The 14,586-nt window shown below is 46.6% G+C and overlaps 1 protein-coding gene across 1 annotated transcript in view; it reads right to left on the reverse strand.

Annotated features, from left to right (window-relative positions):
* LOC120543357 (transformation/transcription domain-associated protein) overlaps positions 1-14,586 on the reverse strand; it is a 186,490-nt gene that overhangs the window by 90,030 nt on the left and 81,874 nt on the right. The window contains exons 22-28 of the mRNA XM_039776392.1: positions 5,411-5,562; positions 4,347-4,546; positions 3,902-4,119; positions 2,581-2,778; positions 2,214-2,474; positions 1,718-1,879; positions 1,547-1,643 (exon numbers count right to left, since the gene is read on the reverse strand). Coding sequence (XP_039632326.1) covers positions 1,547-1,643; positions 1,718-1,879; positions 2,214-2,474; positions 2,581-2,778; positions 3,902-4,119; positions 4,347-4,546; positions 5,411-5,562 — 1,288 coding nt within the window. The remainder of the gene's footprint in view (positions 1-1,546; positions 1,644-1,717; positions 1,880-2,213; positions 2,475-2,580; positions 2,779-3,901; positions 4,120-4,346; positions 4,547-5,410; positions 5,563-14,586) is intronic.

Consider the following 14,586-nt stretch of genomic DNA (forward strand, 5'->3'; position numbering starts at 1 on the left):
CCAGCCTGTCTGGGTCAGGGATAGGGTGGCCGTACGCACTCTGGGTTTCACACTGACATATTGCTTAAAATGAGGCATCCCATTCTATTGGCCTGGTTTGGTGCCCACCAGTGGTCAATTCAATTGGCTGGATCGATTAGGAAAGGTACACACCTGTCTATAGAGGGTCCCCTCCGTTGAACAAAACCAAGCCATGAGGTCAAATGAACAGGGCTTAGAGAAGGGATGGTGTCCAGGCACAGATCTGGGGAAGGCTACAAAACATTCCTGTAGTATTGAAGGTTCCCATGAGCACTGTGGGCTTCCACTTATGGTCAGTTCAGTTGACCGTACATGATTAGGAAAGGAACACACCAGTCAATAGTAGGTCCCCTAAGCCTGAACACCAAGCCATGAGGTCAAAGCAGAACTTAGAGACAGGATTGTGTCGAGATGCAGATCTGTGGAAGGCTACCAAAAATTCCTGTGGCACTGAAGGCTCCCAAGAGCACCGTGGCCTCCACAATTCTTAAATTGAAGACATTTGGAACAACCACAACTTGACCTAGTGCTGGCTTCCTGGACAAACTGGGCAATCAAAGGGACAAGGGTCTTGGTAATTGAGGTAACCAAGACCCTGATGGTCTCTCTGGCTGAGCTCCAATGAACCAATGTGGAGATGAGAGAAGCTTCCAGAAGAATGACCATCAATGCAAAACTCCACCAATCTGGGACTTGTGGCAGAGTGGCCAAACTGAAGATACGTGAAAGCCCACAAGGAGTGTGCATAAAGGCACCTAAAGGACCTCAGACTGTGAGAAAGAACATTCTCTAGTCTAATGAAGCCAAAATTGAACTGTCTGGCCTCAGTTCTTAGCATCATGTCTGGAGGAACAGCCAAACATCTCACCTGTGCAATACCATACCAACGGTGATGCCATCGGGGACTGAGAGACTAGTCAGGGTTGAGAGATACCCTTAAAGAACACCTGCTCTGGACATCAGACTGGGCTGAAGGGTCACCTTCCAACAGAATGAAGCAAAGACAACACAGGAGGGGCGTAGGGACAAACTCTGCCAATGTCTTTGAGTGGCGCTGCCAGAGTCTGAATTTGAACCCAAATCAACATCTCTGGCTGCCCACCAACCGCCTCCTTCTAACTTTATAAAGCTTGAGAGGATCTGCAGAGAAGAATAACAGAAAAATCTCCAGATCCGGGTGTGCAAAGCTTGTTGCGTCAAACCCATGAAGACACTGGGCTAGAATCACTGCCACAACTAAGTACTGAGGAATGTTTCTGAATACTTGTGTCAATGTAAGATTTCAGTTATTTTATTGAAATAGATTTGGAAAAATTCAGAAAATCCCGTTTTCACTATTAAGTGCTGCATGATGAGAAAGACAAGGAATTTAAACGATTTCAGCACAAGGATGCAACTTAACAAAATGTGTAAAGAGTGAAGGGGCCTGAATGCGCTGTACAGTAAATATTTAATTGTTTACTCCTATGGGGATCAACCGTGACCCAAATACAATGAACAAGCCTCAAACTCAGCGGAAACTTACTCAGCGCTGCGATCCTCAATGGCACCAGGGAGGGCAGACTTTTATAGCAGGGCAACTTCATCAGGGCTGCGTCTTCGGCTTCACAGAGGTTCAGGAGCTACAAGCAGAACATGCAGTCAGGACCAAGGAAACCGACGTACATAGACGGCAGTCTCTGCAGGCCATACCCACCTCCGTGTAGAAGACCTTGTGCTCCACTACGTTGAGGTCCATGGTAAAAAGCCGCGGCTGCAAAGTGGTGCAGAAGGTGTTTCCCTCCATCAGGCCAATCTGAGCGTTAGCTGGCTGGTGGCGCAGCAGATGCTTTTTGGGAGGAACCATGTCCTGCAACACCTGTTATTAAAAACAGAAATATACGAGCCAAATACAAGGCCAGTGACTAACTTCACAAACACAAGGGGTTACTGCAGTGGTTCAGTATTCCCAGCTGCTGTAAAGTCCAATGATTCTGTGATGGAAAACGAGTTGTCACCCATTTCAACGGTGCAATCAGGGTCGAGACAGTACAACGAACATAAAACGGCTCCACTTTCAACTTAGTAGGCCTGATGAGCCAGGCCCAAGCTGAGAAGCGTTGTGCCCATCAGCAAAAGGGATATCAATACAAGCCAGGGTGCCCCGGTACAGACCCTCTTCACTTTTTATTTATTTATTTATTTTTAAGTACCTCCTTATGTGGTTCCATGATGACTGTGACACTTTTTCCAGTGACCTGGGCAAGGACCTGCAGGGAATGCATGGCCTGTTTGCGCACAGTGGAGTTGGGTGAGGTGACTTCACGCACAAGATCGTGGGTGACATGATGGAAGGACTTCTCCTGCGCGGCTAGCAGCTCGTCCGACTTCTCCTCCTCCTTTAAAGGGGTGGCACACCGCACCAGCAGCTGCTCTAAGGTGGTTTTGGACATGGCGACAGCTCCATTTGACACCTGAGAAAGGAAGAGATGCAAATAAGCACACGATGACCGGTGGATGTCAGAGGACGGATGTGAGTAGTCATCAAAAATGAATACAATTCAAAACAAAAGCCATTACTTCTCCAGTGAGGTCCATCATGACAAAAAGAAGTGCCTTCAGGAACGTCTGCTGGTTCTGCAGGACCCAGATAAGGGGAAGGCGCTCCATCAGGAACTTGATAGACACCACGCCACCCAGCTTGGCATACCAGGCCTGCTCATAACAACAGGCGCAGAGACGCTCCACAATGTAGGAAAAGAGGGGCAGCTGGCAAGCCTGCCAAGAGAAAGGGCAACACATAGTAATGTGACAAACACACACACATGTAAAATCTTGAAGAGGACCTTTCTTTAACCTTGGACGTCAATTCTATGAGGTATCCCTACAGGATCCACCACAACCTGACCTTAATAATGGCTAATGACTTTGGAAAATGGTTACCTTCTATGTTTTAAGACTTCCAGGGGCTAAACCTCTTTTATGACCTTCTAGCTGAACTGCTGGTTTGACTTTGTGTTGCTCAAGGAGTCCCGATTGAGGCACATTACCTGCATTGTGAGTGAACGTCAGTTACGGTACTATGGCCAGGTGGCGTGATTACCCCAGGGTTATCCGGCTTGCGGGACCCTCATTGTTGAGGACCGGAGTAGCTGGACCAGGCCCGGGGAATGCCCATATTAACACCTGGCTGTGGCAGATAGAGGGGCAATTTCGGATGGGTGGGACTGGACCGCGTGTCTGCCTGGGGGTTGCCCACCAGGATCCCGAGCTGTTTTGTCATGTGGCGGGTGTGGCAACACGCTGTACAAGTGCATGTTTTCCAACCTGACCTGACCTGGCTACATTCATTTATCGTCACAAACCTTCCAGGAACTGTTGCAGAAAAGCATCTCTAGAGCTTGATGCTGCTGCCACTACCACGCTTCACATAGAGGATGGTGCATTTGTAAGAACACGCAGAGTAACGTGCCGTTTTGTGTGATGAGCAAAACGATCGTTGTGTGGTGGGTGTGGCAACATGCTGTACCGGTGCCTGCTCCCTAACTTGACCTAACCTAGCCTGCTGTCAAGTTACCCCATTCTTCATCTCTTCAGTTATTCACTAATGCTGCCCACAATACATTCAAAGACTGCTCTCAGTTTACATGGCTGCCACATGATCCACTTGAGCATGCTGCCAAACTGATGTGAAACCAACCTCTGGCAACCCAACATTTGACAGCACTGAAGGTCAGCTCTGACCCCTCAGGGGTACAACAACCTCTCTTCCATGGTTAAAGCTGACGAATGGCTGGCTGCTGCTCAGACTGTACTCCAACTCCTATTTACTAAAGGTGCTACCGTAACACTTGCAAAAAATTCAAAAATTTTGACCCCTCCATCCAAGCAGCCGACTCACCCGCTCTTTTGACCCCAAGATGATGCTGGCAACATCAAAGATCACAGCCAGCGCCACCTCCCCAATCTTGCAGAGTTCCTTCTCCTCGTAGGCCATACAGATAGCAATGGCGTCTATCAGTACAAGGGGGTCCATCCCCTTGGAGCCGTTCTCCTCACTGTGAAACATGGCGGTACTGGGCTGGCTACTACTCTGATAGCACTGCAAGAGGAAGGGACCTGGAGAGGAAGAAGGAGACACCTGAGGCTTAAGACCAAATTTCTCAGCAGAAGGAAGGGGTATGTATATTTCAGAGTGGAGCAGATCTCTCCCCGTAAAAGGGGAAACGCCAGGAGTGCCACCATGATTGCTAGGCGTCACCCTGCATGCATATTTTACATCAGACTGCCACAGCTGGGAAGACTTGGTTAACCTGACCTCCTAACACAGGCCCCCTATGTCTTACCACACTGCTGTGCCACAGCTACCATGGTGAAGTGTCGGATGAGGCTGGCGACAAAGGGCAGAGCGCTGGGGCGCAGATCTTTGATGACAGCTGACATGAAGGCCCCGGTGAGGGCTTGCTCAAATGTCTTGCGGGCAGGAGTGTCCTGGGCCTTGTAGCGATGTGAAATGATCACGTTGGGAATCCACTTCTCTGTAAAACTGGCAAAAAAAAACAACAACAGACATGAAAAGGCACATTTCACCACTGACCATCCTTGACACACGGCCGCCTGATTTATCCGAGCGGCACAAGCGGAATCCGTCCAGCTGGGCACTTAAGGGGCTAGGGCCCCACAGGGTTTGACCGTCACGGCCGCTCACACTCCCGCATTGTCACACGGCGCGCCTCTCATGCCTTTCATCAACTTGCCCGCGACACTCGAGTGAGGGATGGGTGCAAATTATTTTTCAATCACCCTGGGGCAGCACTGGGAGGTTGTCCTGTCGAAGAGGACGAGCCCAGGCGACACGCCAAGAAGCTGCTGCATTTACAATTCAAGCACCTCTTCCCTGGGAGGCCGGCGGCTGAATAATTGACTGGTGTCAGACAATTTTTATTTATATCCAATATTTACTTTTTAATACTGTCAGCTTGTGGACGTCAGTGGTGACAGACTGTCCAATTTCATCAGCACCTTTTAAAAGGCCGGCGGTTCGCACACAAGAGAGAGCTGTGAATCTATTCTCCATCGGACGCAGCCGGGGCTCTTGAATGGTGCTCAATTATAGCCCAGCATTTGCAATATTTAGCTGGCGTTCTGCTTCAGAAAAGACCACTCACCACAGTCGGCGGGTTGAAAAGGCAAAGGCAGATTATAAATCACACCGTGTGACAACAAAAAAAGCCACTTTGTCAAAATCGTAACTGGTATGCTTTGTTATTTGCGGCCTGCTGCAAGTGACAGGCTTCAGATAAGACACTGGATGAACTGCCATCGGGGGTAGGGGGTGTGGGGGGGGCTGCCAGTGAAGTAGGGGCAGTTTGACCTCCCACTGGCTGTTCACCCGCAGGTGGTCTCTTACTTTGGGTGGGCCAGCAGCTGGTACAGAGCGTGCTTGTTGTCCTCCAGGCTCATCATGGCTACCAGGAAACACTTGATCACCTCCCAGGCCTGCCTCCGGTAGTACGGCTCCGTGTTGGCACTTTTCAAACAGTCCAGGGCCGTTTCGATAGCCTGGAACAGAAAAGGAAAAATCTGTTAATGAGGGAAAGGAGAATGTGCCAGCGAGGCTCTGCTACATAAAAAAATCTGACAGATTAGAGGAGACCTTTCAGTCCATCAGACTTGTTTATTCAGCTAATAACTTTCAAATTTGAAATTCACCAAACAAACAGATAAATGCTGTGGGTAAAGAGGAGGTTTTTGTTTCTACTTCAGGGCGATCGATAAAGCTGAGCCGTTTTTGTCATTCAATGACCTGCAAAAGCTCATTCATGAGCTACACACACACACAAATATACTGTATATACACATACATACATACACTGGGGGGGGGGCAAGCATTGGTGTTATGAATAGATAATTTTTATTTTTAATAGTTTGTTCCTGTGAAAGAAAGTTTACTCAATCAAAAATAAAAACCACGACATTCTTGATATTTTAGTTTAGAATTTAAAAACAGACTTAGGCCTTGTTCACACGGGCGTTAAAATCAAGCGTTTTTGCGTCAGAAGGCGTCCGGTGAGCGGATCAAGCGCCGAGTGTTTTCTACGTAGGAGTCAATGAGAGTGTTCACATGGGCTTTGGTGGCGTCGTTTGTCCGGCGCGCGCTTATACGGCATCAAAAAGCGTTGCATGCAGCTTTTCTTGGCGTTCAAAACCCAACGACGCAAGGAAACCGCTTCTAGTTCGTTTTCTGCGCGTTTATTTTACGCTGCGGAGGAGCGGGGGGGCATTTCAGTGCGTAACACCGGTGTAAGCGCACACTCAACTACTGTTTCCTTACCTCAAAGTGACAAGTAGTCTCTCTTCGGGGCTAACACCAAGTCGCATATTGGTTGATCGGCGTGCAGCAGCAGACAATCAAAAGTGGAAACCGACATCCGACTGTAATTAAAAAACTTGCGCGGAAATTTTTGCATTTCTTCATAAAGCACAAAAAAACTTCCTTTAACCCGACGTTGTGCAGTCAGAGAATGAACCCAGTAGCGGCGGCGATTTTTTCTCTCCCTACGCCGATTACGAGTATTTTAAAACAAGAAGATTAATATCTAACATAGCAAAATGGTCCATATTGAAAGGAGGCACCTCCAATAAAACGACAAGGGCTTTCATATCCAGTTCCCGACACTGCCTCCACAGGTTAACACACAAACTACAATTTGGGCTGCAGGCTGGCGGCGTTAGACAGAGACAAACGAACGCCGGTGTAGAAGTCAATCGATCGCCACCACAAAATGCAACATAAACGTCTAGGACGTTCAGAGCAAGTTCGTTTATCCAAAAACTTAACGCCCGTGTGAACAAGGCCTAAGAATCTTAAAATCTAACATCATCACATTAAATTTCAATAAACTCTGAAAAGAATGATACCAAACACATATATGTAGGTTTTAAAATAAGCCCAATTTAAAGCATGACATAAAACGTCACAGAAAATCGTTGCACTTTTAGGCTTAGGATTTTATATACCGGCAGTCTGTCCACAGGTTACGGACATCCGACCTACGACATACGAACGGGGCCGCAGCTGCGACGCATGCGCCTCAGTAACTGCAGTTCCGTCATCTTCGGCCTGGGGACGCTGTAAGCGGTGGCTGGACGGGGTGATTTCACTGCTCGTGCAGTGTAGTATCCATCGGGTGGTTTCACTGCCAGCCCACCACACACGGCTGCCCTATTCCTTCTCGGTGGGCAGCTGGTGATGCTGCAAGCGGTAAACCCGGTTGTGGCTGAACGGAGGCCACGAAGCATGAAAAGGGCGGCGGGGGGTAGCATTGTAGTGTGCAATCAGATGGCTGCCTGTTGAATTGGGGTTGAGCGATTCATTACCCCCTTTTGGCCACACCGTGTTCGTTCTCGGAGGGCGGACGCTGCAGGCGGCATACTGTAGTGGAGGTGACTGTGAGGTGGGCTGGTGATGAACCGCTCGCCGATGCCCCCAGTCATTCTCAATAGCAAGCCTGCTCGTACTGTTATGTACATAGCAGGAAGTTGTCTCTTGTCAGTACATCAGACGTATTGACGACGGGTGCCTTCCTGCTGTGATCGCGTGGACAGTGCTGTGCAGAAGAGCTCATCTTAACCTTTTGTCTTCACCCTTCAAGAATGTCTCTGAAACGCAAATCTGATGCAAGTGCTGGTGACACAGTAAAGAAGAGAAGAACCATCACCATTGAAAATAAAGTAGAAATAAGAAAAAGGTCAGAGAGGGTGACACTCCATCATGCATTGGCAGAGCACTTGGTTACAGTCGGTCAGCAATAGCATTTATTAAAATAATGGGCCTGTTCTGACTTACATACAAATTCAACTTAAGAACAAACCTACAGTCCCTATCTTGTGCGTAACCCGGGGACTGCCTGTATACATATAGAGTATATATAGATATATATATAGGTGTGACAATTTAATTCCCGGAATGACCTCTTAGTGTCACCCGTGACGTAACTGTATTGAAATCACACGAGTATTCGTGCTTGAGCAAGCTGATGGAGCCAGTTGTTAGTTAGCTATTGGAAAAGTAATAGATATCTGCATGTACACTTTGCTGTAAAGATGGGAACTGGAAATTTATACCAACGTACTAGAATTAATATTACATTTTGTGTGAAAATCGGAAAATACACCACTGAAACGTTACAACTGTTGCGAGTGGCATATGGTGAAGATGCTATGAAAAAGTCGAGTGTGTTTGAGTGACATAACAGGTTTAGGGATGGACGAGAAGATGTGACGGATGACCCCAGAAGCGGAAAGCCAAAAACAACGACAGACGTTAATATTGAAAAGGAGTTCCTGGCCTGCTTCCTGACATGGGAATATTGTTTAAGTCAGTGTATAGATGTACAAGGGGAGTACTTTGAGGGTGAAATTTAGCCACTAATGTACAGTTCCACGTGTAGATTTTTTTAAAGGTGTATTCCGGGAATTAAATTGTCACACCTTGTGTGTGTATGTTGTGGTGGATGGCCAAATACCCCCAAGCTGCCAGGCGGAGCCCTCCTTGCAGTATGGAGGTCCCCAGAAGACCAGCAGAGCATCGTGGACAATGTAGTTTTTATACGCAGCCCTGCTGGATACCATGGGGGCCACTAGGAGACGCTGCAGGGAGGAATAACGGGTATTTTCCCTACATCCCGGACGCACACGTGGACAAGGGGAATGACAGGCTTCCGGGGTGAAAAAAAGGACTTTTTACCTGACCGGAAGGGACTGAGAGTCACAAGGACTGGGGATTGGAATGCTTCCAGGTCAGGGAATATAAAAGGATTGTGGGAGCTCCCAGACGGCGAGCTGAGCTGGGTGGAAGGGTGGCAACCCGTCTGGGAGCTGGAGGATTGGTTTATTGTATTGGTTAGTGTAATTTATGAGTATAGTGGTGGAGAGTGTGCTTTGTACACTGTGGCATTTAAATAAAGTCGAATCTTGGACTTTTACCTGGTGTCTGGAGTCGTGGACAGGGGTTCAAGGGAGCGAGAGCGCCCCCGATCTGTCACAATGTATATATGTACATACACACAAACATATATATATATATATATATATACATATACATATATACAAACCGGATTCCAAAAAAGTTGGGACACTAAACAAATTGTGAATAAAAACTGAATGCAATGATGTGGAGATGGCAAATGTCAATATTTTATTTGTAATAGAACGTAGATGACAGATCAAACGTTTAATCCGAGTAAATGTATCATTTTAAAGGAAAAATATGTTGATTCAAAAGTTCACGGTGTCAACAAATCCCAAAAAAGTTGGGACAAGTAGCAATAAGAGGCTGGAAAAAGTAAATTTGAGCATAACGAAGAGCTGGAAGACCAATAAACACTAATTAGGTCAATTGGCAACATGATTGGGTATAAAAGAGCTTCTCAGAGTGGCAGTGTCTCTCAGAAGCCAAGATGGGTAGAGGATCACCAATTCCCACAATGTTGCAGAAAGATAGTGGAGCAATATCAGAAAGGTGTTACCCAGCGAAAAATTGCAAAGACTTTGCATCTATCATCATCAACTGTGCATAACATCATCCGAAGATTCAGAGAATCTGGAACAATCTCTGTGCGTAAGGGTCAAGGCCGTAAAACCATACTGGATGCCCGTGATCTCCGGCCCTTAAACGACACTGCACCACAAACAGGAATGCTACTGTAAAGGAAATCACAGAATGGGCTCAGGAATACTTCCAGAAACCATTGTCAGTGAACACAATCCACCGTGCCATCCGCCGTTGCCAGCTGAAACTCTACAGTGCAAAGAAGAAGCCATTTCTAAGCAAGATCCACAAGCTCAGGCGTTGTCACTGGGCCAGGGATCATTTAAAATGGAGTGTGGCAAAATGGAAGACTGTTCTGTGGTCAGGCGAGTCACGATTCAAAGTTCTTTTGGAAATCTGGGACGCCATGTCATCCGGACCAAAGAGGACAAGGACAACCCAAGTTGTTATCAACGCTCAGTTCAGAAGCCTGCATCTCTGATGGTATGGGGTTGCATGAGTGCGTGTGGCATGGGCAGCTTGCATGTCTGGAAAGGCACCATCAATGCAGAAAAATATATTCAGGTTCTAGAACAACATTTGCTCCCATCCAGACGTCATCTCTTTCAGGGAAGACCCTGCATTTTTCAACAAGATAATGCCAGACCACATTCTGCATCAATCACAACATCATGGCTGCGTAGGAGAAGGATCCGGGTACTGAAATGGCCAGTCTGCAGTCCAGATCTTTCACCTATAGAGAACATTTGGCGCATCATAAAGAGGAAGGTGCGACAAAGAAGGCCCAAGACGATTGAACAGTTAGAGGCCTGTATTAGACAAGAATGGGAGAGCATTCCTATTTCTAAACTTGAGAAACTGGTCTCCTCGGTCCCCAGACGTCTGTTGAGTGTTGTAAGAAGAAGGGGAGATGCCACACAGTGGTGAAAATGGCCTTGTCCAAGCTTTTTTGGGATTTGAAATTCTGAATCAACATATTCTTCCCTTAAAATGATACATTTTCTCAATTTAAACTTTTGTTCCGTGATTTATGTTCTATTCTGAATAAAATATTAGAAGTTGGCACCTCCACATCATTGCATTCAGTTTTTATTCACGATTTGTATAGTGTCCCAACTTTTTTGGAATCCGGTTTGTACATATATACACACATATACACATACATACACACATACATACATATATATCACATACACAGAGTCGTCCCTTGGTATCCGTGGGGGATTGGTTCCAGGACCCCCATCGATGCCAAAATCTATGGACGCTCAAGTTCCTTATATAAGGCGTTTTGCTGTGGTTTTCTGTTGTTCAAGTTGGGTCTCCACTGTAGCAGTAACTTTAGTGGTCTCCATTCTGGATGAAAACATGAGATTAAAAAAGGTTTTTCATGGCCTACACTACAAACCATGCAGGGTAAGAAACAAACAAAATGACTTTAACCCAAGTTCAACTGGGGCTGCCACAGATCATCGGGGGCTCAATAAGGGCACTGTAACCTGTACCGTGTCTCATTATTAAAATGGTTTGGGGCCCCCTGGGTTCTGCCCAATTAAAAACCTACCCCCAAAACTCACAGGGCACATTACCAGTGTATAAGTTGCGTGCTATTTGAATTCCCACCCAAAGCTGAGCTGTTGACTATGAACGTGGAGACAGACATGAAGGGAGGCAGCAGGGTCGCTTCCAGGCGGAAATGGGATTATGCAGAATGAGGCCAAGGAAGCCACATCCATCTTTCAGTTCAAACACAATTACAAAAATGACAGTTTTTGCTACCCTGTCAACAGTTAGCGGCGGGAAGACCGATTAGCAAATGTAAATAATCCCATCCTGCTCTCTGAAAATTGATGAATGTTACGCGACTAACACAGAATCAGAGCTTGATCATTTATTTAATTACGTGGGAATGTGTGGCGCCTTTCATGGGCAGTTCCTTTAAGCTGAGGGCTTTCTGCCACATCTAGGGCAGTGACATCGAAGTGGTATCAATAAAGAACAACGCATAGCCCAGCCAAGAGACAGTAAAATTAGGAGTTCAGGCTGCTTGGCACCATCGCCAGCACACCAAATCTCTAAGCGAGTGGCACGCATGACAAGGCAGGAAAGATAAATCAGGGGGGATGCGACTGAAGTGGCTCGTGCCAGACTAGAAAGTTCAAATCACTGACAGGGGGAACAGCAGGACTGACACTTTCCTCAGCACGTGCCAGCAGAACAGACTGCAGTTTTTTTTTTTCAGCCAATCCTCGCTCGGTGCCATCAGTTGGAGCAGGAGGGACCCAAGACGAGAAATGGAGCCTTGGCTGCCTGTCTCGAACATGGAAAATTGTCAGTGTTGCCATCGCCTCCAAGAGTGTGACCAGTCTTACCACCTGTAGCAAGGACAACAAGCCTCAGAGGCACGCATCACCTGACCTACGCAAAGAATCACAAAGTGAGTTTGTTTTAAGGAATGCAGAGGAGCCAGGAAAGAGTGGCAGGGACTACAAAAGGCACCGAGTTATTATGGGAACATTTTCTAGAAAGAGGAAAAAGGCGACAACCCGCTGTCATTTCACACCAACTCAAAAGAATTCAGGTCACATTTGTCATTTTAATGAGTGGAGTTGGCAAGCTTGGCATAAGTGTAACCTCAGAGCAATTCAGTTCAGGACTCTTAAGAGGGGAATCCATGGTGATCATGAAAAACTGAAGTACATTATGTGCTATGCAAAGCATTCCCACGTCGCCTATAAGGGTGAGGACTTAAATTTGGGGTTTTAACCGTACCACCTGAAGGATCCACTCCAGGGGTGCAGCACAATGGCTGACCCTGCAGCTCTGACCCCCAAAGCTAACACAGGATAACAATTTCCACCTCGGGGATTAATAAAGTGTACCAAACACCAAATAAAAGTGAAGCCAATACTGTACAAAGAACAAATACACTGCGTGACTTGTTCAGAAGTGGGCACAGTGGCACTAAAGCAGGGGGTCCCCCCAACTCCGGTCCTGGAGGGTCCTAGTGGCTGCAGGATTTCGTTCTAACCCTTTTCTTAATTAGTGACCCGTTTTTGCTGCTAATGAACTTCTTTTGAATTCATTTTAATTGATTTGTTTTTTTTAAGATTTGTCCCCCTGAACAGAAATGAAACGTGAGGTGAGTGAGCCAACAGAACACCAACTAAGTCAGGGCCTCAAACCCCAACCAATTTCACTCCCACCAGTCGCTTCATTAGGCGCCGATTCTTGTCGTTAATTAAACTCGTTCTTTAATTCCACGGCTTGTTGCTGCTCTCATTATTCAATAGCAGATATGTCCGAAATTGTGGATTTTCTCTTTTCTAAGAGCTCTGTGAAAATGTTTTGGGAACCTGAGCAGATTAACATTCCTGAGACCTTCACCTTTCTTTATTTCTAGATATTGCACGATAGACACAGTTTGCTGGTCATGTTTTGGTTCGTTTTGTATCTCATTATTGTTTGGCTGCTAAATAAGGAAAAAGAAACAATTAAGGGGTCCAAGTCTTCAAGAGCAAGTCGATTAAAATTAATTCAAAAGAAGTTAATTAGCAGCAAAAACAGGTCACTAATTAAGAACAGGGTTAAAATGAAAACCTGCAGCCACTAGTGATGGGAAGATCAGATCATTTTACTGACTCGGATCTTTGAGTCTCGTTCAGCAAAATGAACGAATCATTTTTCGAGTCATTTCGTTCAATTCTGTTTCCGGCTCAGACTGCATAGGTTAAGCTTATGGGGCTGTCACGTGATGAACGAACGACTCGAAAAACCCGAAGACTCGAAACAGGTGAATCAATTCCAATACAGAAACTATAGGAAGTTGCGCAAATGCCCATCGCGACTGAACGAATCACTCCCACAAGACGACTCGTTCTTCCCGAGTCACATTAAAGATTCGTTCAAAATGAACGAATCGTTCAAGAACGACCCATCACTAGCAGCCACTGCGGCCCTCGGGGACACTGGAGTTTGAGATCCCTGGCCTAGAGGAAGAGGAACTAAACTTGGTGACTTAACCATATTGTTAGAAGGATCCTAACTCCACTCATTGGCTGCGGACCCTGCAACTCTAACCTCCAAAGATATGTCACACACATGGGCAGGGGAGGCAGCCACAGGGACCAAAAGAAAGGGAATTCCATGCCCAGCCGGGTGGGGTGCATTCAACTCTCTTGTTTTGTCCCCACAGTCCAGACACGGGAAATCCTACCTGAAAATGAAAATGTCACTTCCTGTCCCGGCCTTGAGGATGACATCACTTCCTCTCCCGGCCCCAAAGACGACATCACTTCCTGTTCCGGCCCCGAGGACGACATCTCTTCCTGTCCCGGCCCCGAGGACGACATCCCTTCCTGTCCCGGCCCCGAGGACGACATCCCTTCCTGTCCCGGCCCCGAGGACGACATCACTTCCTGTTCCAGCCCCGAGGACGACATCACTTCCTGTCCCGGCCCCGAGGAAGACATCACTTCCACAGACCTTCCTATAAAACCCCACTCCCTTCCTCTGTCGATCAGTTCCGTTTTGGACTCCATTCTGTATATTATTGTGCTGAATACTTTGCCTTATTTTGCAGTCAAGCTCAAGTACACGGGTGGCTGCCCCAAACCTTTGTTTTGTGTCAAGACTCTTTATGTCCCAGCTAACACAGAAAGACAACTTCCCCTCGGGGATTATTAAAGTGAAGCCAACACAAATAACAAATGCACTGTGTGACTTATTCAGAAGTGTGGGCACCGTGGCACTAAAGGGTACTTCCTGTCTGTCACCTCACTGCACTTGCACTCCATTTTGACATCCTCCGCACGTGCATTTCCTTCTAAAGGCCGCGGACTATTTCAGCTATCAAAGTCCTAGCACTACAGATGTCAAATCAGCTAAAAAAAAAAAAGTTTGAATACCGAAATTAAAATAAATAAATATTCAAATATATTCAAACTTAGCTTACCGGTTCCGGACATTACATGTATAGAATGTTATTGATTTTAAATGTGCTTGAAGCACACTGTCAACCAGCTGGTCGTAGTCTG

Source organism: Polypterus senegalus, chromosome 13 (assembly GCF_016835505.1).
Source record: "Polypterus senegalus isolate Bchr_013 chromosome 13, ASM1683550v1, whole genome shotgun sequence".
NCBI classification, from domain to species: domain Eukaryota; kingdom Metazoa; phylum Chordata; class Cladistia; order Polypteriformes; family Polypteridae; genus Polypterus; species Polypterus senegalus.